The 25,692-nt window shown below is 40.6% G+C and overlaps 1 protein-coding gene across 1 annotated transcript in view; it reads left to right on the top strand.

Annotated features, from left to right (window-relative positions):
* Positions 1–25,677, top strand: part of Xkr4 (XK related 4) — a 384,613-nt gene extending 358,936 nt beyond the window's left edge. Inside the window, 1 exon segment of the mRNA XM_032906327.1 lies at positions 24,111–25,677. Coding sequence (XP_032762218.1) covers positions 24,111–25,057 — 947 coding nt within the window. The 3' untranslated portion in view covers positions 25,058–25,677.
* The last annotated feature ends 15 nt before the right edge of the window (positions 25,678–25,692 follow it).

The raw sequence follows: 25,692 nt of genomic DNA, 5'->3' as shown, positions 1-25,692 counted from the left end.
AGCTAGATGAGGAACTATCTTCAGAATCCAGAAAGTACCAATGTAATGTAAAGAAATTCAAACTGAATATCCACAAGGTAAGAAAGCTGTCTCTGAAGAGCTGGGGCACAGGGGGCACTAACTCAGGTGACTTGCTCTAGAGGAGACGTCAGAACTCACTCAGCCAGATGCCGAGCTCTGAGCAGTCAACGGAAAACTTCTGCTGCAGTTGCAAAAGAACGGGGCTATGTGAGAGAAGCTCTGTTTTAGCAAATTCTAAAGAAAAAAATGTATCAACCAAAAAGAGGTGTCTGAGACTGGAAAGGGTCAAAAGACCTCTTAATACATACTCTAAGTATCTGGCACTTGAAAGCAGGGAGTGACACAGAGGTCACAGGTAGCTAGCAGCTTCCCTCCAGCATATTGCCTGTTTGCTAGAGGGCCTCAATTCCATTCTCACTTCACACTTAAAGAAGCTAAACACACTAAAGTCAAACACTGGACGTGACGTGCACAATATGAAGCCTACAGTGTATACTAAGACAATGCACTTTCAAATTTAAGATCAAGGTGTAATTTTAAGTGATCTCTCTCTCTCTCTCTCTCTCTCTCTCTCTCTCTCTCTCTTTCTCTCTCTCTCTCTCTCTCTTTAAAGTAATCAGTGACTAGCATGCTCCTCAGTCAGGTCAACTTTCCTCCCAACATTACCAGTGTTTCCATTTTAAAAGCATTTCCACGTACCATGTGGCATATCCTGTTTATCCCGTGGAATCTTGGAGGTAGAAATTAGTGGGAGGGAACTTTATCTTTGGAAAAACAAGTGACTTACAAAATGTCCTTTCTGTTACTGCTTTTGTAAATTTATGAAACAGGGCCCTGGACATTGTTCCAGATGGGTGTTCTGTCAGGGCAAGAGGGCTCGCTGTGCCCATATCTACAAGGATGGGTTATAAAATATCTGCCTGGCAAATTTGAGCCCTAAACTGAAACTCACAAAGAGAGGAAGTGAAAGCAATGGGTTGCGGCTTACTGAGGAGAGCCATCATGCTCTACCTACACCAGCTAGTTCCTAAGTTCACACTTGTACAGTGGTACGAATGGGAAACTCCCACAGAGGAAGAATCCAGCCTTTGCTCATCCTTCAGCTCACATTGTTTTCTGTCCTGATTTTGTTTGGTTTGAAGCCAGAATTCATTATGAAACCTATATTTCTCCCAGTCAATGAATCTACCAATCCCTACATGTATCTTCTTTGTGTCTATATGACCTAGAGCATCTGTGGGTTTTCAAGGGAAGAGATTGGTGATGTTGTTTTGTTCTTCTCACCTCTACCATCTTCCTTGTGTTGAGTTTGGTAGGATATTCTCTTACGACCCTCGGCATCTCCCCTGGGATGCTCTGTGTGTCCGAGGAAGGACCAACAATCTGAATGCAACTGCGTCAGAAAGCATCTTCTCTCTCAAACAAGATAAGAAACTTAACAGACACACACAGCAGCAGCAGCAGCAGCAAGAGGAAACTGAAGATGTGCATTCCATGAGTTACCTTTTATCTGGCATTAATTTAATTTTTATCTAGATTTCTGAGAACATTGGTATTCTTTTTCACCAGGGTGGAAGTGTATATCCCAAGCCAAATTCAGAAAGGCAAAAATTATGCTTCCTCTCAAGTGAGGAATATGTGTATGTATCTAATTTGAGGGGAAATATATTTATGTATACATATAACATGAAAGTTGGACAATTTTATTGGGAGAGAAATGAGCCTAAAGGGAGAAACTGGAGAGAAGAAACAAAAAGATAATGTAGAAGACAAAAATTCCCATTTTTTTAATATGCAGAATCTAGCTTAACTATACATACGCATACATCGATGGCATAAAAGCAGAAGAAGGGACTGCAAAGATGGCGCCCTCGCTCTCAGTAAAGTGCCTGGAGCACAAGCCAGAGAATCCAGCATCCTCATGAAAAGCCAAGCATAGCAGCCAGCGCCGGTAGCTCTATCCTTAGGCTGTAAGGAGGAGATAGGCAGGTAAGCTCAGTGGCTAGCCACCTTACCCTCATCAATAAGCCTCAGTTTCAGAGAAAGGAGGTCTCAAAAAGTAAAAGCACCCAATGCCAACCAATGTCCACACACAGACACATGCACCTACGCACCCCTCACGGTTTTTAAATTTACAAATAAACTCATAAAAAGCAGAAACATAAGGCCCACGTGAGGAGAGGAAGGACCAGGATGAGAGAAGGAACAGAAAGAGCTGTGAGATATCAAATATGAGCAAAGTACAGTGGTACCTAAACATTAAAACGCCATAATGAAACTCATTACTGTATACTAACTAAAATATTTATATCAATAACTAACCATATTGTATTCACAAAGACACTTATGTCTGACTTTCTTCTCCTTGGGATCAGTCAGTAAAGCTGACTGAATGCCTTTTGACGCTTAGTCTGCCATGCTGACAAACATACAGCTGTTATTCTCTTAAGCATTTGCAAACAGCCTGTCAAACTTCAAGTCAAGAGGCAAAGTAGACATGATTCTGTTCATGCCAGAGGTGATGGCTCATACAAGAGGTCCCCACGTGAACTACTAAACTACTTTTCTTGGTGTTCTCCCACTGTTGAAATATGGACAGTTACCAAGAAGGATTTCTGGGATAAAGGAGAAAACTGACATGGAATGACCCTCAAGTGTCTGATAGCAAAGGAAGGGTACTGTGTATTTGTGGCATCCTTTTATCTTCTCAATACTCTGTAAGACTGATGTCATTTCTACTTTATGCATGAGGAAATTGAGGTCCACGTGTCAGACTGATAAGCAAAGCCTAACAAATCTAAAGCAACAAGAAGACCCGTGACCCAGCCTCTTGACATTACAGCGTGTATTTCTGTGTATCTGAGGGTATCTCTTCACCCAGCAGATCTATTACGGCAAGATGATGTAAGTTGACCGTGGGAGGTGGAATTACATGGCTCTCAGGCCTGTGAAATACTTGAGTGCTGCCAGATAATGAGCTAAAAAACAGGCACATGAGGTGTAATATTGACAAGAATGTTGGAGCTGCCTACATAGGCCCGTCGCTCTAATGCAACGAATCTGATTTACTTCTGTAGAAATTTAGACATATCTTGTGTTAAGTTTGATATTTAGTGAGCCTATAGCTTCTGAGTATTAGCCAAGTATAATAAGGAGTTACATTTGGTTATTTTTACTGTGGCAAACTATAAAGAGCACAAAGTGGCTATAATGTAGTCACAAATGTTAGTCGAATGGTACAAAAGTAATCATATTTACCTTGCTCTAACAGTGTTTTTCTACCTTCCTAATGCTTCAACCATCTAATACAGCTCCTCATGTTAAGGTGACCCCCAACCATAAAATTATTTCATTACTACTTTATAACTGGATTTTGCTACTTTTATAAATCATAATGTAAATATTTGATATGCAGGATATTTGATATTTGACCCTGTAAAAGGATCGTTCTACCCCCAGAGGGGTCATAACCTATATGTCAAGAACTATAGTTCTAAAACTATTACTACCATTCATCTCCAGAAAAATTTCTTCTTCTCAAACTGAAATTCTGTCCCTACTAAATACTAGTTTGCATGTTTTTAACCAAGGCTTAAAATGAAAAGCCTTCATTCAGTCTTTCACCACTGATGGTTCTCTTAACTGTGAGTTTTTGATACATAGCCTTTAGTGTTGTAAGGAAATTCCCTTCTGTCCTAAATGGATAAGATGATTATCATTGCTGTAGCTGTTATTGTCACTATCATCCTCGTCATCATTGTTGTCATCGTCATCATCATCATCGTGTTGAATTTCATTAAACACTCTTTCTGGCTATGGGGATGATTATTTTTATCGCACATCCTGTCAATGTGTTTTGCTCTATATTAGTTTCTCATTGTGTGTGTTAGGTATGTTTATTTTCATTGTTGTTGTTTTGTAATCCTGGAGGTTAAACCTAGGCAGAACCTCACATGCCATGCCAGGGAAGCTCACTCACTGACTAAATGCTCAGTCATGTTGTATTTACATATTAAGCTCTACATTTCATCATTTGATTCCAGAATATAAACCTTTATAACATTTTCAAGTTGAACTTGTTAATATCTTGTTGAGCACATTCGCTATACTCAATGGTGACTTGGCTGTACACATTTCTTGTCCTGTCTTTGCCTTTGGAATCAGGTCAACGTTGTCTTCATGAAATTAGACAGCAAATTTCAGGTGGTGATAGCAAAAGATTATTGTTGAGTTTTTTTTTTCTTTCTTGACTGTTGGATAGAATTCACCAGAAGCTCTATCAGATCTCTCACCTGTTCTTTAGTGACAAATATTTGTGATTGATTCAATAACCCACAGGTATAGATTTGTTCAGATTCTATATTCCTTCATGATTCAGTCCCTGTAATATGTGTGGCAAGGATGTATCCATTTCTTCTATACAGTTGGGGCACAGCTGATGGCTGTACCCTAATAGCCTCTTCAAAGTCACACAAGTTGTCAGGTTTATTTATGATTTCAACAACTGAATGCTTGCTTCTTTCCTAGTCAGGCTAGAGAAAGACTGGTCAGTTCTGTTGATTATTTCTGTAAACAACTGTTGTAGCTGGCTGCAAAGTCACTTCCAAGTGACAATGAGCAGCTCCGCCTAGTTGCTGGGTTTTGTTTTGTTTTGTATATTTTTTATTAGATATATTGTTTTATTTACATTTCAAATGTTATTCCTTTTCCCAGTTTCCTGTCCATGAGTCCCTATCTCTTCCCCCCTCCCCCATACAGGTATTCCCACATCCATGCCCCTTACTGCACCCCAATATTTCCCTGGACTGGGGGTCCAACCTTAGCTGGACCAAGGGCTTCCCCTTCTACTGGTGCCCCAACAAGGCTATTCTCTGCTACACATGCAGTTGGAGCCCTGGGTCAGTCCATGTATAGTCTTTGGGTAGTGGCTTAGTTCCTGGAAGCTCTGGATGGTTGACATTGTTGTTCTTATGGGGTTGCAAGCTCCTTCAACTCTTTTAATCCTTCCTCTAATTCCCCCCCCAAGGGGGTCCCATTCTCAGTTCAGTGGTTTGCTGCTAGCGTGGACCTCTGTATTGGACATGCTCTGGATGTGTCTCTCAGGAGAGATCTATATCTGGTCCCTTTCACATGCATTATTTAGCATCATCAATCTTCTCTAGTTTTGGTGACTGTATGTATATATATATGGGCCACATGTGGGGCAGGCTCTGAATGGCCGTTCCTTCAGTCGCTGCTCTAAACTTTGCTTCCATATCCCCTCCTATTCATATTTCCCTCCCTTTAAGAAGGAGTGTGAGCATCTGCATTTTGGTCGTCCTTCTTCTTGAGTTTCCTGTGGTCTGAGGATTGCATCTTAGGTAATTTGAGTCTGGCTAATAGTCACTTATCAATGAGTGCATACCAAGTGTGCTTTTCTGTGATTGGGTTGCCTCACTCAGGATGATATTTTCCAGTTCCGACCATTTGCCTATGAATTTCATAAAGGCATTGTTTTTGATAGCTGAGTAATATTCCATTTTGTAGATGTACCACATTTTCTGTATCCATTCCTCTGTTGAAGGGCATCTGGGTTCTTTCCAGCTTCTGGCTATTATAAATAAGGCTGCGATGAACATAGTGGAGCACGTGTCTTTTTTATATGTTGGGCATCTTTTGGGTATATGCCCAAGAGAGGTATAGCTGGGTCCTCAGGTAGTGGAATGTCCAATTTTCTGAGGAACCTCCAGGCTCATTTCCAGAGTGCTTATACCAGTTTGCAATCCCACCAACAATGGAAGAGTGTTCCTCTTTCTCCACATCCTCACCAGCATCTGCTGTCACCTGAGTTTTTGATCTGAGCCATTCTCACTGGTGTGAGGTTGAATCTCAAAGTTGTTTTGATTGGCATTTCCCTTATGACTAAAGATGTTGAACATTTCTTTAGGTGCTTTTTGGCCATTCAATAATCCACAGCTGTGAATTCTTTGTTTATCTCTGAACCCCATTTTTAATAGGGTTATTTGGCTCTCTGGAGTCTAATTTCTTTTGTATATTTTGTATATTAGCCCTCTATCAGATGTAGAATTGGTGAAGATCTTTTCCCAATCTGTTGGTTGCCATTTTGTCCTAACCACAGTGTCCTTTGTCTTACAGAAGCTTTGCAGTTTTATGAGGTCCCATTTGTCCTTTCTTGATCTTAGAGCATAAGCCACTGATACTTTGTTCAGTAAATTTTCCTCAGTGTCCATGTGTTCGAGACTCTTCCCCACTTTTTCTTCTATTAGTTTGAGTGTATCTAGTGTGATGTGTATGTCCTTGATCCACTTGGACTTAAGGTTTGTATAAGACACTGACCTCCAGTTGAACCAACACCATTTGTTGAAAATGCTATCTTTCTTCCATTGGATGGTTTTAGTTCCTTTGTCAAAGGTCAAGTGACCATAGGTGTGTGGGTTCATTTCTGGGACCTCAATTCTGTTCCACTGATCTATCTGTCTGTCTCTATACCAATACCATACAGTTTTTATGAATATTGCTCTGTAATACTGCTTTAAGTCAGGGATGGTGATTCCCCCAGAAGTTCTTTTATTGATGAGTATAGTTTTCGCTATCCTAAGTTTTTCTGTTATTCCAAATGAATTTGCAAATTGCTCTTTCTATCTCTATAAAGAATTGAGTAGGAATTTTGATGGGGATTGCATTGAATCTGTAGATCGCTTTTGGTAAAATGGCCATTTTTACTATATTAATCCTGCCAATCCATGAGCATGGGAGATCTTTCCATCTTCTGAGATCTTCCTCAATTTCTTTATTCAGAGACTTGAAGTTCTTGTCACACAGATCTTTCACTTGCTTGGTTAAAGTCACACCAAGATATTGTATATTATTTGGGACTATGGTGAAGGGTGTCATTTCCCTAATTTCTTTCTCAGCCTGTTTATCCTTTGAGTACAGGAAGGCTACTGGTTTGTTTTAGTTAATTTTATACCCCTACATTTTGCTGAAGTTGTTTATCAGGTTAAGTATTTCTCTGGTGGAACTTTTGGGTTCACTTAAGTACACTATCATATCATCTGCAAATAGTGATATTTTGATTTCTACCCTTTCAATTTGTATTCCTTTGACCTCCTTTTGTTGTCTGATTGCTCTGGCTAGGCTTTCAAGTACTATGTTGATTAAGTATGGAGAGAGTGGGCAGCCTTGTTTAGTCCTTGATTTTAGTGGGATTGCTTCAAGTTTCTCTCCATTTAGTTTGATGTTAACTACTGGTTTGCTGTATATTGCTCTTACTATGTTTAGATATGGGCCTTCAATTCCTGATCTTTCCAGGACTTTTATCATGAACGGGTATTGAATTTTGTCAAATGCTTTCTCAGCATCTATTGAAATGATCATGTGGTTCTTATCTTTGAGTTTGTTTACATAGTGGTTTGAATTGATGGATTTTAGTATATTAAACCATTCTTGCATCCCAGGGATGAAGCCTACTTGATCATGATGGATGATCATTCTGATGTGTTCTTGGATTCGGTTTGATAGAATTTTATTGAGTATTTTTGTGTCAATACTCATAAGGGAAATTGGTCTGAAGTACTCTTTCTTTGTTGGGTCTTTGTGTGGTTTCAGTATAAGAGTAATTGTGGCTTCATAGAAGAAATTTGGTACTTCTCCATCTGTTTCTATTTTGTGGAATAATTTGGCCAGTAGTGGTATGAGGTCTTCTATGAAGGTCTGATAGAATTCTGTTCTAAACCCAGTTTGGTCCTGGGCTCTTTTTGGTTGGGAGACTTTTAATAACTGCTTCCATTTCTTCAGGAGTTAGGGGGTTGTTTAGATGGTTTATTTGTTCCTGATTTAACATTGGTACCTGGTATCTGTATAGAAAATTGTTCATTTCCTCCAGATTTTCCAGTTTAGTTGGATATAGGCTTTTGTAGTAGGATCTGATGATTTTTTTTTAATTTCTTCAGATTCTGTTGTTATGTCTCCCTTTTCATTTCTGATTTTGTTAATTTGGATAAACTCTCTGTGACTTTGGGTTAGTCTGCCTACGGGTTTATCTGTCTTGTTGATTTCCTTAAAGAACCAGCTCCTAGGTTTGTTGATTCTTTGTATGGTCCTTTGCATTTCAACTTGGTTGATTTCAACCCTGAGTTTTATTATTTCCTGCCTTCTACTCCTCTTGGGTTTAATTATTTCTTTTTATTCTAGAGCTTTTAGGTGTGCTGTCAAGCTGCTGATATATGCTCTCTCCTGTTTCTTTTTGCAGGCACTCAGAGCTATGAGCTTTCCATTTAGCACCACTTTTGTTGTGTCCCGTAAGTTTGGGAATGTTGTACTTTCATTTTCATTAAATTCTAAGAAGTCTTTAATTTCTTTTGTAATTTCTTCCTTGACCAAGTTGTCATTGAGTAGAGTATTATTCAACCATCTCATTGTTTAATTTCTGTTTCCATATGTCCATTGATGAGAGTGAGCTGTTAAAATCTCCTAGTATTATCATGTGAGGTATAATGTGTGCTTTGAGCTTTAGTAAGGTTTCTTTTATGAATGTATGTGCCCTTGTGTTTGGAACATAGATATTCAAGACTGAGAGTTCATCTTGGTGGATTTTTCCTTTGATGAATATGAAGTGTCCTTTCTCATCTTACTTAATGACTTTTGGTTGAAAGTCAAATTTATTTGATATAAGCATGGCAAAACCAACTTGTTTCTTCGGGCCATTTGCTTGGAAAGTTGTTTTCCAGCCATTTACTCTGAGGTAGTGTCTGTCTTTGTCTCTGAGGTGTGTTTCCTACATGCAGCAAAATGCTGGGTCCTCTTTATGTATCCAGTCTGTTAGTCTATGTCTTTTTATTGGGGAATGGAGACTGCTGATGTTGAGAGATAGTAAGGAATACTGACTGTCGCTTCCTGCTATTTTCATTGTTAGAGGTGGAATTATGTTTGTGTGTCTCTCTTTTAGTTTCATTGCAAGGAAATTATATTCTTGCTTTCTGTAAGGTGTAGTTTCTCTCCTTCTGTTGGAGTTCTCCATCTATTTTCCTTTGTAGGGCTTGATTTGTAGAAAGATATTGTGTAAATTTGGTTTTGTCATGGAATATCTTGGTTTCTCCATCTATGTTAATTGAGAGGTTTGCTGGATACAGTAACTTGGACTGGCATTTGTGTTTTCTTAGGGTCTGTATGACATCTGTCCAGGATCTTCTAGCTTTCATAGTCTCTGGAGAGAAGTCTGGTGTAATTCTGATAGGTCTGTCTTTATATGTCACTTGATCTTTTTCCCTTACTGCTTTTAATATTCTTTCTTTGTTTTGTGTATTTGGTGTCTTAACTATTATGTGACGGGAGGAATTTCTCTTCTTGTCCAATCTATTTGGAGTTCTGTAGACTTCTTGTGTTTTTATGGGCATCTCTTTCTTAAGGTTAGGGAAGCTTTCTTCTATGATTTTGTTGAATATATTTACTGGCCCATTAAGTTGGGAGTCTTCACTTTCTTCCATACCTATTATCCTTAGGTTTGATCTTCACATTGTCCTGGATTTCCTGTACGTTTGGGGCAAGAGCTTTTTGCGTTTTACATTATCTTTGACAGCTGTGTCAATGTTTTCTATGGTATCTTCTGCCCCTGAAATTCTCTCTTCTATCTATTGTATTCTGTTGGTGATGCTTGTATCTATGGCTCCTTGTCTCTTCCTTGGGTTTTCTATCTCCAGGGTTGTCTCCTTTTGTGCTTTCTTTATTATTTCTATTTCATTTTCAATTCCTTCACCTGTTTGGCTTGGTTTTGTAAGAGCAACTCCTGGCCTCCTTTTCTATCATCTGCCCTAGCTTCACAGCATTATCAGATTCTTGGGCTGCTGGCTGTGGACTTGTTGTCCCATACATTTCTAAGCTGTAAAAGTGAGATTGTTCATCAGCACTTCTTTGTTCCTTCTTATGTTACTTTTAAAACTGTGATTGGGTTATTTTCTGTTATCCCTTGCAAGTTCTGCTTTATCCTTGGACTGCTAAATCACATTTTACCCCCCACTTATCTGCCAGTGATCATTCATTTTATTTCATCATGAATTTGTACTTTGTATTTTTCTGAGATCATTTGTTTTAGTTTTTGAGATTATAATATAATTATATTATTTTCTCCTACTTTTTCCTCCTTCCAAACCTTCTCATGTACTATTCCTCTCATCTCTTTCAAATGTATGATCTCTATTTAGTGTGCGTGTGTGTGTGTGTGTGTGTGTGTGTGTGTGTGTGTGTGTGTGTGTACACATTCAACCTTATTAGCACCTTGGAGCTTCTCTGTGGCTATACAGTGCTATCTGAGATAGCGCCATTTAGGTTAGTTAGTCTTTTTTCTTGTTCCATTCCTGTTTCCTTATTGATTTTTTTTTATGGTCAGTTAATGTCTAATATATTAAGAAGAAAATCTTAGGAAAACTAAATCACACAGCAGGATACTTAAAAAGCTCTGTTCTAAGAGCATCATTATATTTTCATGCCATTCAAACCTTAGAAGCAGGGTTATCAGTTTTAGTAACAATTGGGAATAATTTGATGAATATTTTTGCTAATATTTTTACTTACAACAAATCAGTACGTAGAGAAAATATAATAAGGTATTCCTCCCAATACACAGCATGTATCCTGATAGAGATTCAATATTCAGACCACTAAATTAGTATTTCTGCCAGTGCACAGGACATAAGAAAGCACCTAGAGAGGTTAAGGTACTATATGATGTAGAAAGAGATCTCCTGAGTTTGTTTTGGGGACTATGCCTGAAAAGCTTCTAGTAGAATTAGATCTCAGCTCCAACTGCTGCCCCATTGCATACCTATTGTGAATGGGAATGGATTGTTTAGTCTGTCCATGCCTTATATAAACATCAGTCTTTGAATCCATTCAAGGCCCCAAAACAGTTTTCTGTCAAGGTATACAGAGTAGGTGTGTCTACAGTGCCTTGCTCTGCGACAACTCTCAGCAACAAGTCTTCACATATATCTTGCTTTCTCTCTGTGTCTCATGAAGAACTAGTTGAAACTGTTAGATTGTCATTTTGCATTCCCTATCTAGCTCTGTTTTAATATTGTCTATCTTAGTTGGGGTTTTATTGCTCTGAAGGGACACCATGACCAAGGCAACTCTTATAAAAACAAACCTTTAATTGGGAGTGGCTTACAGTTTCAGAGATGTAGTTCATTATCATCATGGTGGGAAGCATGGCAGCATCCAGACAAACAGTGCTGGAGAAGAAGCTAAGACTTTCAAATCTTGATCTGCAGACAGCCAGGAGGAGACTGTGTCCCACACTGGCCAGAGCTTGAGCATAGGAGACCTCAAAATCCCACTCCCACAGTGGCACACTTCCTCCAACAAGACCACACCTACTCCAATAAGTACCACCTAATAGTGCCACTCTCTATGGGTCAAGCATTCAAACATATGAGTTTATAGGGACCATACCTATTCAAACCATCATATCTTCTCTTGCTAGAAATGTAGATTACATGCTAACCCACTGTCCATGAATACATGTCAGCCCATTGCATCAGATAACATAACAGTCAATTGTCCAAGATCAATATTCCCCTCCCAACCATTAAGTATCCATTAAAAGCTAATTGTCTGTGGTTTCTTGACTTAGAGGCTAGGTTCATTCTACCTGAATTATATCTCATTTCAGAGGTGAAAACCATTGCATACCTACTGTGAATGGGAATGGATTTAATTTATTCTGCCCATGCATTATGCATACAAAACTCTGTGAACATATTCACTGTGTTATGTAAGAATAGTACAGTTTTAGTGACCACGGTTAATCATTGTGGCTTAATAGTCTACCAAAGCCAGTACTACTTATTTTTATACAATAAAGAAATCAAACCAATCATTTTGGCTTTCTGGAACCTTAGGATTAAGTTCTCAGTTGAAAAAAAGTAGCCAAGAGTTATAGTATTATTTTTTATTTGTTTTTGTTGATTACTTATTTAAAGTTTTTCTTGTATACTCAAGTGCCTCAAGTCTTTCTTGTAAGCTCATTATTCAAAACAGACATAATAGTTTCATTTGACTCAGAATGAACATATCATTGGCATAAATACATGTGTGTGTTTAAATTATGTGCACAATTTCCTGTACATTATTAACTTCCAAATTCTGAGACAAGTATAATCCAGACTTAACTCTATCAAAATCATCCTCATATGCAGTTGAAAAGCTTATATAATTTATTCTCACATATTCAGAAGACTTGGAGGGAACCTGAATCTAAAGTTGATCAATTTCACATAAAGGTCTGTCTTGGGGAATCACTGCTCCTTTGCCGTTCACTAGCATACAAAATCCTAATTGAAAAACCTTTACACTTGCTAATGGCATTCATTTAATTTACTTCTGTCCCATTAGCAGCATGTCCTCATCAGGGAATAAACGCACATTGGATTCCTGATGATTTGTGTTTTATACAATGTCCCCAAGGGCCAAGTCTTCCCTGGGGGACACTAATAAACAGTCCCAGAGCCAGATCATTTGTGTCTTTATTATGGGCAAGAATGGCACCCAAGCAATACTTCAATTTATAACATCTCCAAATTCCATTCAGTTCAGTCCGATGTAATTTATCAAGTAATTATCAGTGCATGAGGCATTTTCAGAGTCTCCTAAAACACAGCAATAGACAGAGTCAATGCCTACCTTTGTGAATTCCACAAATAAGGAAGACTAATTAATAGCTTGAAGCCTAATTTTAAGTATGCCTGAAGACAAAAGGGAACACAGAAAAGGGGGTTCACTCAGGCTGACCTTGAAATTTTTATGTTATCCAGGCTTGTCTCAAACTTGGGAATCTCATGCCTCTGCTCCCTGAGTGTTGGGGTACATGTGTGTGATATTACCAAGCCCAGCTTATAGACTAATTTATTATTTTACCATCCTTGGGATTTGTTTGTTTTCTCAGTCTTTTCACAAATTCCTTTTGTCTGTTGGAGGAAAATTTATCCCAGTAATTTTCAGGTGTACAGATGTAGAGCGTATAAATCTATTGAGTCTAATGGGCTTCTATGATTGATTGGTGTTCACTCTGATGAGCAGTGGGATAGACTTCAGACCAAGACAGGTTTTTGGTTTTTTGTTTGTTTGTTTATTTGTTTTGCTTTGGTTATTATTGTTCTGACAAGCATAGTGTCATGGGAGTGTCCATACAACTCTAGGAAATTAGAGACAAGTACACAGATAAATCTCAGGGACTTTTGACAGAAGAGAATCCAAGGAGTGCTCCCCAATTAAAAGTCAACCCCAAGGCTAATTGAGGTCAAAATATGATTGCTTTAATTAATGGATCAGTGATGAGAAGTGAGGGTGGTGTTCCCAAAGCTAGAATGCAATAGCCCAGACCAGAAGAAAGGTCAGTGCCAACATCTGTTGTCTCCAGAGGCTATAGCGGGAGTTTCTGTCCTCCTAACTAACAGGAGTTCACCCACTATGAGGTACAGATCATCCTGCAAAAGGGGTGTGTCAGTTCACCACAGCCTACATGTACCACAAAAGTCTGCCAGGCAGGCATGTTCCTTAGCCTTGCAAGCACAGCATGGCCCCCCATCTCTTCATTTATTTTCTCCATTTCTCTTTCTTTCATCTTGTCCATAAATACTTATAGTCTTCCAAAACTTTCAGTAACCTTAAGTCATTTCAATTTCTATATCTTCCTCTACAGAATCTTATTCAAACATATTAAGAAAAAAAATCTAAAACTTTTTATTTCTTCTACTCTAAGGACTATGATTAGAAATAAACCTTGCCATGGTTATTTATGGTAAATGTGTTAGTTAGCTTTGTGCTACTGTAAGAAAATAAATAAAACAGTCAGCATATGAAGAGAGAAGGTAAATCATGCTTGACAGTTTGGGGGCTACTAGCCCATAATCAATTAGTACTGCTGCTTTGGGCCAATGGCTACACATAATGGCTAGAGCACATGTCAGCAAAACAAGTCCCTACAAGAGACACTTTTTGGTGGTGGTGTTCTCATATCAGTCAGGGGCAGAGCAGATGGCAGTCCTTTGTTCATCCTAGCTTGATGCCTGACTTGGTGGCCAAATCTGTTTTATGCCTAGGACTCATAAAAATCAAATCAAATCAAATCAAATCCACGTAGTGCAGTAAAGGAGGAGGATAAACAGAGACCCATGTCTGCCATGCCACATGATGGGGGCAGGGAAAGATACCCAGAGACCTGCCCTCCATTCCCCAGCACAGGCAGGCCATAAACATCCACTTGTTTCCATACCACACAACACAGATGAAGGGCGTCACCCAGGGGCCCACCAGCTGCATGGCCAGGCCTCAGAGGGAACCACCACAATGTGCAAATGTGTGGTAGACAGATGGGAGAGCAAGAAAACTGGAGCAATTGGAGCATCATGAAGAGAGATGGAATTGTGAGGACTATAGAATAGAGAAGAGTAGCCTATTGTGAGTAGCCAAACCCACTAGCAGGGGCTGTGGTGAGTCCCAGCCTGAGCTATCTCCACAGGACATGTCTGGGTTCGTGGTTACATGTCAGCAAGGGTCAGTGTCAATGTCCATGGCTCATATTGCTAGTAGAAAACATGGGAACATCCCTGGTCAGGGCAGCCACTGGGCACCACATGGATGTCCAGAATGGACTCTGACCTTTGCCAGCTTCAGCACTCTGGAAATCGGGCCCTGCACCTTGCCTGGGCAGCACAATAGAGCTGGCCTTGATGGCAGGAGTGTGAGTGAGCCAGTTTGAGGGTGAGAGCACGAGAGAGCTAGCCCAAAAAATTGCCACTCATCTGCTGTGAGGTGGCATGAGTGTGGGGGGTGGTGTTCTTCCCACCTTGTCACCCATGGTAGTTGAGTGAGCTGTCTCAGAGGCCATGAGAGCAGGAGAGCTAGCCCTGATGCCTCCCTGGCTATGGCACTCAGAAGAGCTGACCTGCACCTTGCCTGAGCAACACAGTGAGGTTGCCTGATGGCAAAGGCATGGGTGAGCCAGCCTCAAGGGTGTAACAGCAGGAAGAGCTGTTCCAGACCCTCACAGACTGCAGTACTGGAAAAGCGGGCTCCACACCTAACTGGGCAACACAGTAGAGCTGGCTCTGGAGGCATGAGTGCAGGTAGCTGATCCCTAAGGGCATGAAAGCAAGAGAGCTGACCCTTACTCTCGCCAATGGTAGCACTGGGTGCCCTAGCTGAAGCTCTCCCGGGTGATGTGTACAAGGGAAAGCCAGCTCAGCTACTTCCTATGCCCAGATCTAGATCCAGATCCAGGGCTCTGAGTTGGCACGCACTAAAATTCTATATCATCTGCAAATGGCTGATCCAAGGCTGAAGGGTCTCCGTGACACAGGGCCACAACAGGATAACTGGGAGTAGTCCTGGTGAGGATCCAAATTGATGGTGTCAGAGAAGCCAGACACCGCAAACCAGACCAAACAAGTGAGGAGTATGGACAGAAGGATATACTGTTAGATACACTGTGGCATACTACAGCTTCCACGATGTTTTTTTCTATGCATTGGCTTTGTTGTTGTTGTTGTTGTTGTTGTTGGTGGTGGTGGTGGTGGGGGTGGTGGTGGTGGGGGTGGTGGTGGTGGGGGGGTGGTGGTGGTGGTGGTATGGGGCAGTGGGTGTGGTGTGGGGTGTGTGTGTGTGTGTGTGTGTGTGTGTGTGTGTGTGTGTGTGTGTTTTATTTTTGGGGAAGTTGCAAGAGCAGGGTACAGGGAAATGAGCAGGACTAGGACACATTATGTGAAACTCACAAAGAATCAATAAAAAAGTGCAAAAAATGCTGCATAGCCAAAATTTATAAAAAGCAGAAGGGGTACTGGGGAGCCATCTGGCCCTACCTCTTCAAAGCTTCTACCACTCCCCAATTGCACCACCCTGGGGACCACGCCTTCTAACACTCAACACTTTGAGGGACATTCATGATATAGTTGATGAAAGGCTTTTCATTTCTCAAAATAAGGTTGTGATAGAAAAGGGCAGTTGAATTGGTCTCAAAACTCCTTCATCTGAGACCCAGTTGTCACTTAGAAGACTTGAGGGCTCCCAAAGGGCCATACCCTGTAAGAGGGAAAGACCAGAAGAGTCCTTGACAAGTATGATCATCTGTCCTTGTAGAAGGAAAGCATCACCCACACCCAGGGATTTTCTACAAAAAGTTTTGCAGCCATGTTCAGTAGCCCACATTGCTAGCACATTCTCTTAAATGCTGTCTTTTGAACACTGAAGACAATGCCTACTATTTCTTGAAAACATTCCCATAGAGCCCCATTTCCTCATGCTGAGCGTCAATAGTCTAATCTAGTTGCAGGTGATTAGGGCGAGCACTAGCATGCAGTGGGCAGAAGAGCAGAAGAGCATGCATGTCTTTAGGGGAGAAAGAACCAAGCATGTCTGGATAAAGGCAGACGCCTAGAAGGGAAGGATAGCAGCAGGATGTGAGAAGAAGCTGTGAGGCCAGGCAGGGACTTATGATCTATCGTCACATAGAGTGAAAGAATGGGCCACTCAGTTTCAGAATTGTGGAAGAAGACTTTCTTGGCAGGACAGGAAGTAGAGACTGTACAAAGACTCCATCACTTGTTTTAGGGGGCCATGAAGAGAGTCTTTGAAATTTATAGCTAGAGAGAAACTTGAGTAGATAGCATTTTGGACAGTTCAATTTAACTGTAAGGTAGCATTTGAATCTAACAAGGTCTCAGACTAGGGAAGAGATCAGAGGGAATGCAGTGGGTTAATTCACCCAAAGCCTGCAGAATGAAATACAGACCATACCCAACAGATTCTAATCTTTAATCCTGACCACCTTCAGCTTGGCTCAGCAGCTGCATGGAGAAGCGGTATGACACACTCTGAGGTAATTTTCTTCCTGTGGCCAGTTGCTCTGAAAGACTTTCTTCCATGAAACTCTACTTTCTCAAAAGTACTATGTGTCTTCCAGAAACAGTATACACAGTGTTAATACAGTAGTATAAATGCTACATGTCTTCTCCCCGCCCATCCCTGAAACAAGAAAGCACTTGAGAAACCATGAAGAGAAAAGGGGATAAGTAGTGAGCAAGCCATAACAGCCACAACAGAGGTATAATGCGTTTAGGGCAATAGAATTAGTAAGTAAGATGATGTTTTATTTGCCTAAAGATTCCTCTAACAAGAAACATAATGATGAAACAAATACAAAAAAAATCATAAATTGAAATAAAGACTCTGCAGAAGGCAGGTAACTGAAGGTGGTAATGCACCTATGAAGGAGCCAATTTACATTTAAAAGCTAGAAATGCCTCCTTCATACTATAGAAACTACACAATCAAAGGACATTTTATTACATTCCCAAGTGTCCCAGCTCTGTATCCATTAATCCCTAGAGGAAATATTTAAGTTAAGATGATAGGGCTTTTTCCTGCAAACCTCCATACCTATGAGCTACAGTTTAAACCGTCATCTTTTCAAATCTTAATATAAATAATTTCTTGTACTGCTCATTAAAGATGCATGTAGATAAAATCAGAGGAAGATGGCATGAGCACAGGTTGCTTGGGATCAAAAGCAAAGGTTTACAGTACTGTGTCCTTTTCATGGAAAACCTTGAAAGCAGATCAGGATTTGGAGCAGAGTTGTGGAATATAGTTGGGCCACAAGAAGAAAAAATACCTACAGAAAACTCTCTTCTTTTATTTTCTCGTGCTGTAACATTATGCCTGAAGCTGCATACTTTACAAAAAGTGAAGGTTTGATTTAGTTTGGTTATGGGGTTCAAGAAGAACAAGATGGAAACGTGTGCTTTCTGACACGGACTAGATGATCATTTTTCAGTGTAAGAGTCCTAAGAGGCAGGTGGCCAGGAGATAAGAAGACTAAAAACATAGATAGAAGATAGGAAAGCTGATTGGGAAGTCTTGCATAAATTATGCCAAGCAAGTTCATTAAGAAGTACAGTATCTGATACACATTTCTTTTCCTGAAAAGGAAAGTGGAATGAGGTCAGCAAAAGCCATCATACAATGGGAAGTAGTCAGCGGGGAGCTCATCAAATAATTTACACAAGAGGGACACAAAATATCTCAGGCACATTACAGACTGGGCACACAGTAGCCTTAGACTGATAACCATAGCTCTTACAGGCAGGAAGAGTTGGGTTCTCTTGTTCTGAAGCCACAGGTCACCCAAGGCCCTGGCTCTAGACATGGCTGGGCTATTTCTGTCAATATTTTTCCTGGTTTTAGTGAAGGAGTTGTGTTCCTTCCCCAGATATCATGGCCTGAGGGGGATAGGGAGATTTACATCAGCCCAGCCTTCAACAGCTCTCTTCTAGAGAAAGCCTAAAAGCAGATGGCATCATAGCAGCAGTTATATGCATGTTTGTAACAAAAGGCATTTGGAGAAGCACTAGACTCACAACAATCCATTCAGGTGGGAGAGCCATCCCTAAGGAAGGTGATTATCTATTGGTGAAGTTAGAGCCCTCACCACCTCCACACCAGATCCTACCTCTCTTTCCACCATGTCACCAACAACTCACTGGGAACCAAGGTTCAAACACATGAACTTTGAGGGTCAAACTACAACCAACTATTTAACAAAGTTTTAATAAATTACTTTTTAAAAATTTTTACATTTGAGAGCAATTTTGAGGCCAGGAATGGGCAACGTGTAACTTACTTCATTAATAGAATCATTTATTTTGAAACCATTCAATTCCAAGTTATGTTTAATAGCAACCCAAGACAGGAGGAAAGAAGAGTAGGAGAATAATCAAAGAAAGGAGGAAAAGACAAAAAGATGGATGAGAAAGAAAGAAGATAAAGGCAGACCCAAGGGGAAAGACGTCATAGGAAGCAAAGGAGAAGAGGGAAGGGGTGACCAATTCCTGTTCACTTAGAGTGCCTGCTGGGAAAAATGTCAGCTCACTGAGTTACTAGTTCACTTACTGTTACACACATACATCTGAAAACTCTTCATTCAAACTATACAGACTTCTTGAACAATTGCCAGGAACTTGCCTGTGGCTTCCTAAGCTCTACCTTTGGTATTAAAAGCACAAATTGGAAGCTCCAAACCAAGCTTCTCTTAGCCTAGAGAACACGTGGAACACAGTATTTCTCGGGATGTTTTATTCTTTACAGCTCTAGAAAGGATTATTTATCATTCCTCTATCAACTGTGTATCATCAATCTATCTGGCTTTCTGTCTCTCTACCAACTCTCAATGATTGAGCTAACTGTCACTCTAACCTCATGGTCATTATATTCAGTCAGACCAGTTGGCAGACTGCAGTGGAGTAAGAAGCAAAGCTCCCAGATCAGTGGACACAGCCTGACTGAATGCTGAGGAGTGCACCAGAACATGGATTTGGGTGGCTTTGCAATATGACATTTCACTCAGGCAGCACATAAACCCTGTTCGTAGAATTGCAGCAGCCAGCCTAATCATGTCCTCTCTCGCTCTAAGAATAATGTTAGATGAACAGCAGGGAGGTTAAAGGGGGAAATCTCGCTGTTTCCAAGAGAAAGTGAAGGTTGTCAGTAAAGAGCCAGGCTGCTTCCGGGTGAGGCCTTTAAAGAGACACGACTCCAAAACTCAAAAAGAAGGGTGGTCGGGATGGATATTGGTTTGAGGCGTGGTAGGATTTGGAATGACTCAGGCGGGGAAATGAAAAGACCCAGAGCTGCATCCCAAGAGATGTCAGAAAATCGAAGACCATCAGACAAAACCTGAAAGACAAAAGCAGAGGAAGCAATATCTGAAATAAAGAAGGGAGACTCTTATGATGAGACAGTGTTTCTTCAAATGATGGAGGCCCAGGCAAGGAGCTTGGACAGATACGAAGAAAAGACAAGGATATGGAGAAAGACGGACATAACCAACAATGTCTACTTTTAAGAAAACCAGAGTCAGCTTTGAGGTAGATTAAGATGGGGAGATAAGTAGTTCAATTTCTTCTGTACAAAATGAGGTCAGTCAATGAGTTAGGTAAATGGAGAAGTCTTATGTCAAGATTAACACAGTAAGGAATAACTTAGCCCCCATTAAGTTCCCTCTGGCTGTTTTTTAAACACTAGAATAAAGTTTTCATAAGAGATATGTGTGGCATTCATTGCTTTGAAATAAAACACACAGAGACTGCAGAAAGAATCTTTACATTTTAACATTTAATGTGGGGGGAAATGTTCAATGCCATTTATGTATTTCTGCCCCTAACCCAAATAAATATAATCATAAGGAAAGAAAAAAATATACTTCAAATGAAGAATACTGATTTTCTTTTTTTCAAGTATTGTGCTCTTCAGAATATACAAGTGTCACAATAAAGCAAAGAATGCCTGGAGAAACCGTCCATATTAAAGAAAACTAAATTCAGGAGCTACTGAATGTAAAGCCCTGTCCTAGATTCAACCTTGTACTGTGGAAAGTCCAGAGTGGACAAAATTCAGGTCATTTGACAAAGGTGGAAAATTGATGGTGGATTAGTAAAATTTGTTATATACATAGAAAATTGCCTAAAGGTGATAGTTTTACTGTTGTTATGGAAGAAAATATACCTATTGTACAATAGCATGCTGATGTACTTTATGGCAAGGGGCTTTACAGCCCATGTAATTTAGCATTGCAAATAACCAAGCTGTTGTAAGTTGCATTAAGAGCCTATACTAAAAGCACTCTATGGCAGAGTTTATGTCTGATCTCTTGTAATTTGTAAGAAATGAAACTGGGTTATTGAAGGTAGATTTAGAAAAATAAATTAACACAAGGGAGCTTAACTGAGGGAATGTGTAATATATTTATGCATGCACATATATAATACATACATATATACATTCTAATGTGACAATAATAAAAAAGGCTATCAACTTGAGATTGAGGGAGCCATGAGAGGGTCTCAAGGGATGGTATCTCGGAGGGGCTAGAAGAAGGAAAAGGAAGAGGGAATTCTAGTTTCATTAAAAACACAGTTCTTAAGAAAAGAAAAAATAATCGATTGGAAAAAAAATGAAAAGTAGAATCCACTCATAGTTACAAGGGTCAAGACTAACATGAATGTCTCTCGAGTGTAGATTGTAAGTGTAAGTCATATGTGCAGAGATCAAAGCAAGTCAAAGCTCTCCTCTTTGAATTCCCAGCCTGTCATCTTCAAGTTCTAGTGTGTCACAAAGGCAGAATTGCTTGTGGAGAGTACAGGAAAATTTGGAAGCAATTAATTTTTTTATATTTTTACACTTGACAGATATTGCTGTAAATTTTTTTTTAATTGCTATCTTTTATCCTGTACTAGGTCTGGCACCATAATGCCCCAAGATATCTGGTGAATATCTTTATCTCAGTCATCAAAGCGTCTCACCCACTTTGCTCCATCCTATATCACACTGCCAATGGCTACTCTCTGAGCCTGGCAACAATCTCTCTACCCATCTAGTTCCCAAGGGAGGTTGCCACCATGCCAGACATACACATCCCAATTCTGTGGCGACCCAGTGTCTCCAGCCACCACATACTCTCTTGAATTCAATTAAATTGCCACATGAAAGAACACACAACACAATAACCTCTGAACCAACTGATAATATATAATTGTCCACCTATACATTCAAAGCCCTGTACACATCCATCCCTTAAGAACATTCATAACAACCTGTAAAGGTGCAGAGAGGAATTTTAACATCTGCCTCCATGCCTCTCTCTCTCTCTCTCTCTCTCTCTCTCTCTCTCTCTCTCCTCTCCTCCCCTCCCTCCCCCTCCCCCTCCCTCCCCTCCCTCCCCCCTCCCTCTCTCTCTCTCCACCCTCTCTCCTCTCTTCTCCAAAAGTCTCCCTCTTTCCTAAAACTTCTCTCCTGCCCATCCTTCCTTCTTGTCCAATGACAGGCCTTGTTCTATCTTGTACCTGCTTTCACCTGCATGACATCACCCTACAGACAGAAGGTAATTTTATGGTGCTATGTGCTTACAGCTACTACAAGTTGAGAATTTATCTAAATAATAAATACTAATAATTAATAATAATAATAACCAGAAGTATTTCAAATTTTGAGTTGTGGTATAGATACTCATGTTTATACATCTTAAACATGAGATTCAAGTCATACACAAATTTACTTCCTTCATGTATACCTGCGCATATGCTCTAAAACTCACTTTACATAATACTTTTGGTGCAACTGCATTTGTCTGTGACCCAACTCATGAGTCCAGGTGGGAAGCTTTCTACCTGCGGTGTCAGGTAAGCAAACCAAAACTTGGGGGTCTAGGAGCTGTTAGGATTTTTTTCTTTTGGATTAGGAAAGTTCAGCCTGCTTCTGGGCTTTAGAAAATAAATGTGAGTAACAACTTCTCTGCTCAGGTGAAAGGGTTCTTCAGTCTACAGAAGCTTGACCAAATGTTCTGCACTTGAGCACTCTTTGAAGAAAGCTAGCATCTGGAAAGAGAAGAGGCTTCATAGCCTTTCAAACACTCAGGAACTACCTTGAAAATACAGTGTACGATCTATTCTCTGACTTTGGTGTTTTTCTTTACCATTTTTTCTCTTTTAATTCCTGAATTTTATATAATTGATATTTTCCAATGCATAGAAATGTAGTTTTCATAAATCCATTTGTGTGGTGATCTCTGACCATCTATAACTGTGTAAAAGCTATAGCAATTAGCAATGTGTGTGCTGGTTGGAAAAAATTCTGAAGGTCCCAGTGCCTACAAAATTCCACAGATTTTCTGTTTGATTCATTAGGAGAAGGGTAAGAAGTGACTACTGAAAACTATTTATTATAAATATTTGGGGGCATTTACCTTGATCAGGGAGGATTAATAAGAAGTGACTGTAGGAGTTCAGAGGTTATATTTTCTGTGAATTTTACTCTTTTCCATCATAGTTGCCTTTTAAAAATTCATTTCTCATGAGTGGAAGAAAGTGAAATTTCTTCAATAAAGGTATTCATAAAGTTCCAATTCCGTATGCCTTCTATTGTTTCCAAAGAAGAACAAAAGCAGTGGTACAGCCCACCTATAATGAGTGACAGGTCTGGTGAGGGGAAAGCCAGATGAGACCTTCTGAGTCTTAGCAACCCAAGTCATTGCTCCTGCAGCCAGCCAACCACCACACAGGTTGACAAAGCACAATTCTCCAAATGAAGTCTCTCCTGCGAGGGTTTGTGTTTTATGGTTAATTACGTGTACATCTGGACACACACATAAACTCTGAGACACAGCGGCCGAAGCCAGAATGTAGAGAATCAGTGGAACGCTCCTGCGTTATCAGAGACTTCTAGCCAAGTGGAGCTGATGATAAAGGATGAGAAGTGGCTAAAAAGTGATTTCTGTATAATTTTTATTTTCCAAAAAGCTAAAGGAGAAATGACAGTGAGCAGATATTTCTTCATCTCAGGAAAAGGCAGTAAGCAGGTGCAAAATCTGACACGAGAATACTGAGATGCCATTAAGGGGAACAGCACGACAGGTGTCTCAAGAAATAAGAGCAAACTTGCCCCATGGACTCCGGTCTTTATCACAAAGAAGGGATATGCTGCCTTTGGGAACAAGGCCCATCACTCTTGCTTGGAGCAAAGAAGAGAAACCAGCTGCTAGTCTGTCTGTTGTCTCCCATCACTGTCCCTTTCAAACACAGAAAGACTCTCCAAGCCGATAGGAAGCCTTGGAGATCGGCAGCTTTAAACAAAAACACCGATTTCGAATGCCAGCCACAGTCATGCATGAAGGCAATATTTTCTCAAGTGGAAGCAACAGCCAGTTCTCAACCTCTAGCACATGGTAGTTTCCCTGCTAAACAAACCACAGCCTTTGGACAAACCTACAAAACACACTGAACGCTAGACCTAAAACATTTCCAGATCTCGAAATTGTGCTGGCTTTGCGTTCCCATTAATTCGGGCTTTTTGGAGAATTTGTTGCTTCACAGACGATTACTGGGATTTCCATGTGCTGATTTAGCTCAGTTAAAACTCAAATAAATTAATAACCTCTGCTCAGGTCTAGCGAGTCTGTCCCAAGCCACCATGCCCATGTGACTTGACCTCCCACGCCATCACTCTCTCTCTCACTTTGACCAATGTCTTTCTGTTTGCCTTTCTAGGTTTCACAGCAGCAGCCTCCCTTGTGTCCTTGGCTTGGGCCCTAGCCTCCTACCAGAAGGCTCTTCGGGACTCCCGAGATGACAAAAAGCCCATCAGCTACATGGCCGTCATCATCCAGTTCTGCTGGCATTTCTTCACCATTGCTGCCAGGGTCATCACATTCGCCCTCTTTGCCTCGGTTTTCCAGCTGTATTTTGGGATATTCATTGTCCTCCACTGGTGCATCATGACCTTCTGGATTGTCCACTGTGAGACAGAATTCTGTATCACCAAATGGGAAGAGATTGTGTTTGACATGGTGGTGGGTATCATCTACATCTTCAGTTGGTTCAATGTCAAGGAAGGCAGGACACGCTGCAGGCTGTTCATTTACTATTTTGTAATCCTTTTGGAAAATACAGCCTTGAGTGCACTCTGGTACCTCTACAAAGCTCCCCAGATTGCGGATGCATTTGCCATCCCTGCATTGTGCGTGGTTTTCAGCAGCTTTTTAACAGGTGTCGTTTTTATGCTGATGTACTATGCCTTCTTCCATCCCAATGGGCCCAGATTTGGGCAGTCACCAAGTTGTGCTTGTGACGACCCTGCCACTGCCTTCTCTCTGCCTCCAGAAGTAGCCACAAGCACACTACGGTCCATCTCCAACAACCGCAGTGTTGCCAGTGACCGTGATCAGAAATTTGCAGAGCGGGATGGATGTGTACCTGTGTTTCAGGTGAGACCAACTGCACCACCTACTCCATCATCTCGACCACCACGGATTGAAGAATCAGTCATTAAAATTGACCTGTTCAGGAATAGATATCCAGCATGGGAGAGACATGTGTTGGACCGAAGCCTGAGAAAGGCCATTTTAGCCTTTGAATGTTCCCCATCTCCTCCAAGGCTGCAGTACAAAGACGATGCCCTTATTCAGGAGAGGCTGGAATATGAAACCACTTTATAAAACACAAAGAACCGTAATGTCCATATAAAGGGGTAACAGCAGGGCTGAGGCAATAATGACACCTTATCCAAGAGTAGGGCAATGAGCTATATGTTCTTAGTCCAAACATTGTCATGGTATGGTTTGATCTTCCATCAGCTGACTGCCTGCTGCTGGTGGGCATTCAAGCCAGTAGTGCTGAGAGTTTCTTACTCCGCTGAAAGGGGCGATGTCAGCTTAGTAGGACTGTTGCTACAAATTCCTCCAGCACAGGCTTGGGGCACATTCACTGGAGGATAACATTATTGTGAGGAAATGTTGCCTCTAATTATTAGGGTATTTTGATGGAGTTTACTAATCTTTGCATAAATATGTTCATACCACCACCACCACCACCCCTCTATCAAAGGAGTTAAGGTGGAGCTGGAGAGATGACTCAGTAGTTAAGAGCACTGACTGCTCTTGCAGAGGACCCAGGCTTGAGCCCCAGCATCCATTTGGTAGTTCACTACAACTCTAATTCCAGAATATCCAATGCCCAGTTTTGGCCTCCTCAGACACTGCACTCACATGGTGCACAGACATATATGCAGGCGAAATACCCATACACATAAAATAAAAATAAATCTCAAAAAAAAAAAAAACAACAACAAAAA

The sequence above is a fragment of the Rattus rattus genome, chromosome 1 (genome assembly GCF_011064425.1).
Source record: "Rattus rattus isolate New Zealand chromosome 1, Rrattus_CSIRO_v1, whole genome shotgun sequence".
Classification (NCBI taxonomy): domain Eukaryota; kingdom Metazoa; phylum Chordata; class Mammalia; order Rodentia; family Muridae; genus Rattus; species Rattus rattus.
This window is presented reverse-complemented; position numbering and strand designations above follow the sequence as displayed.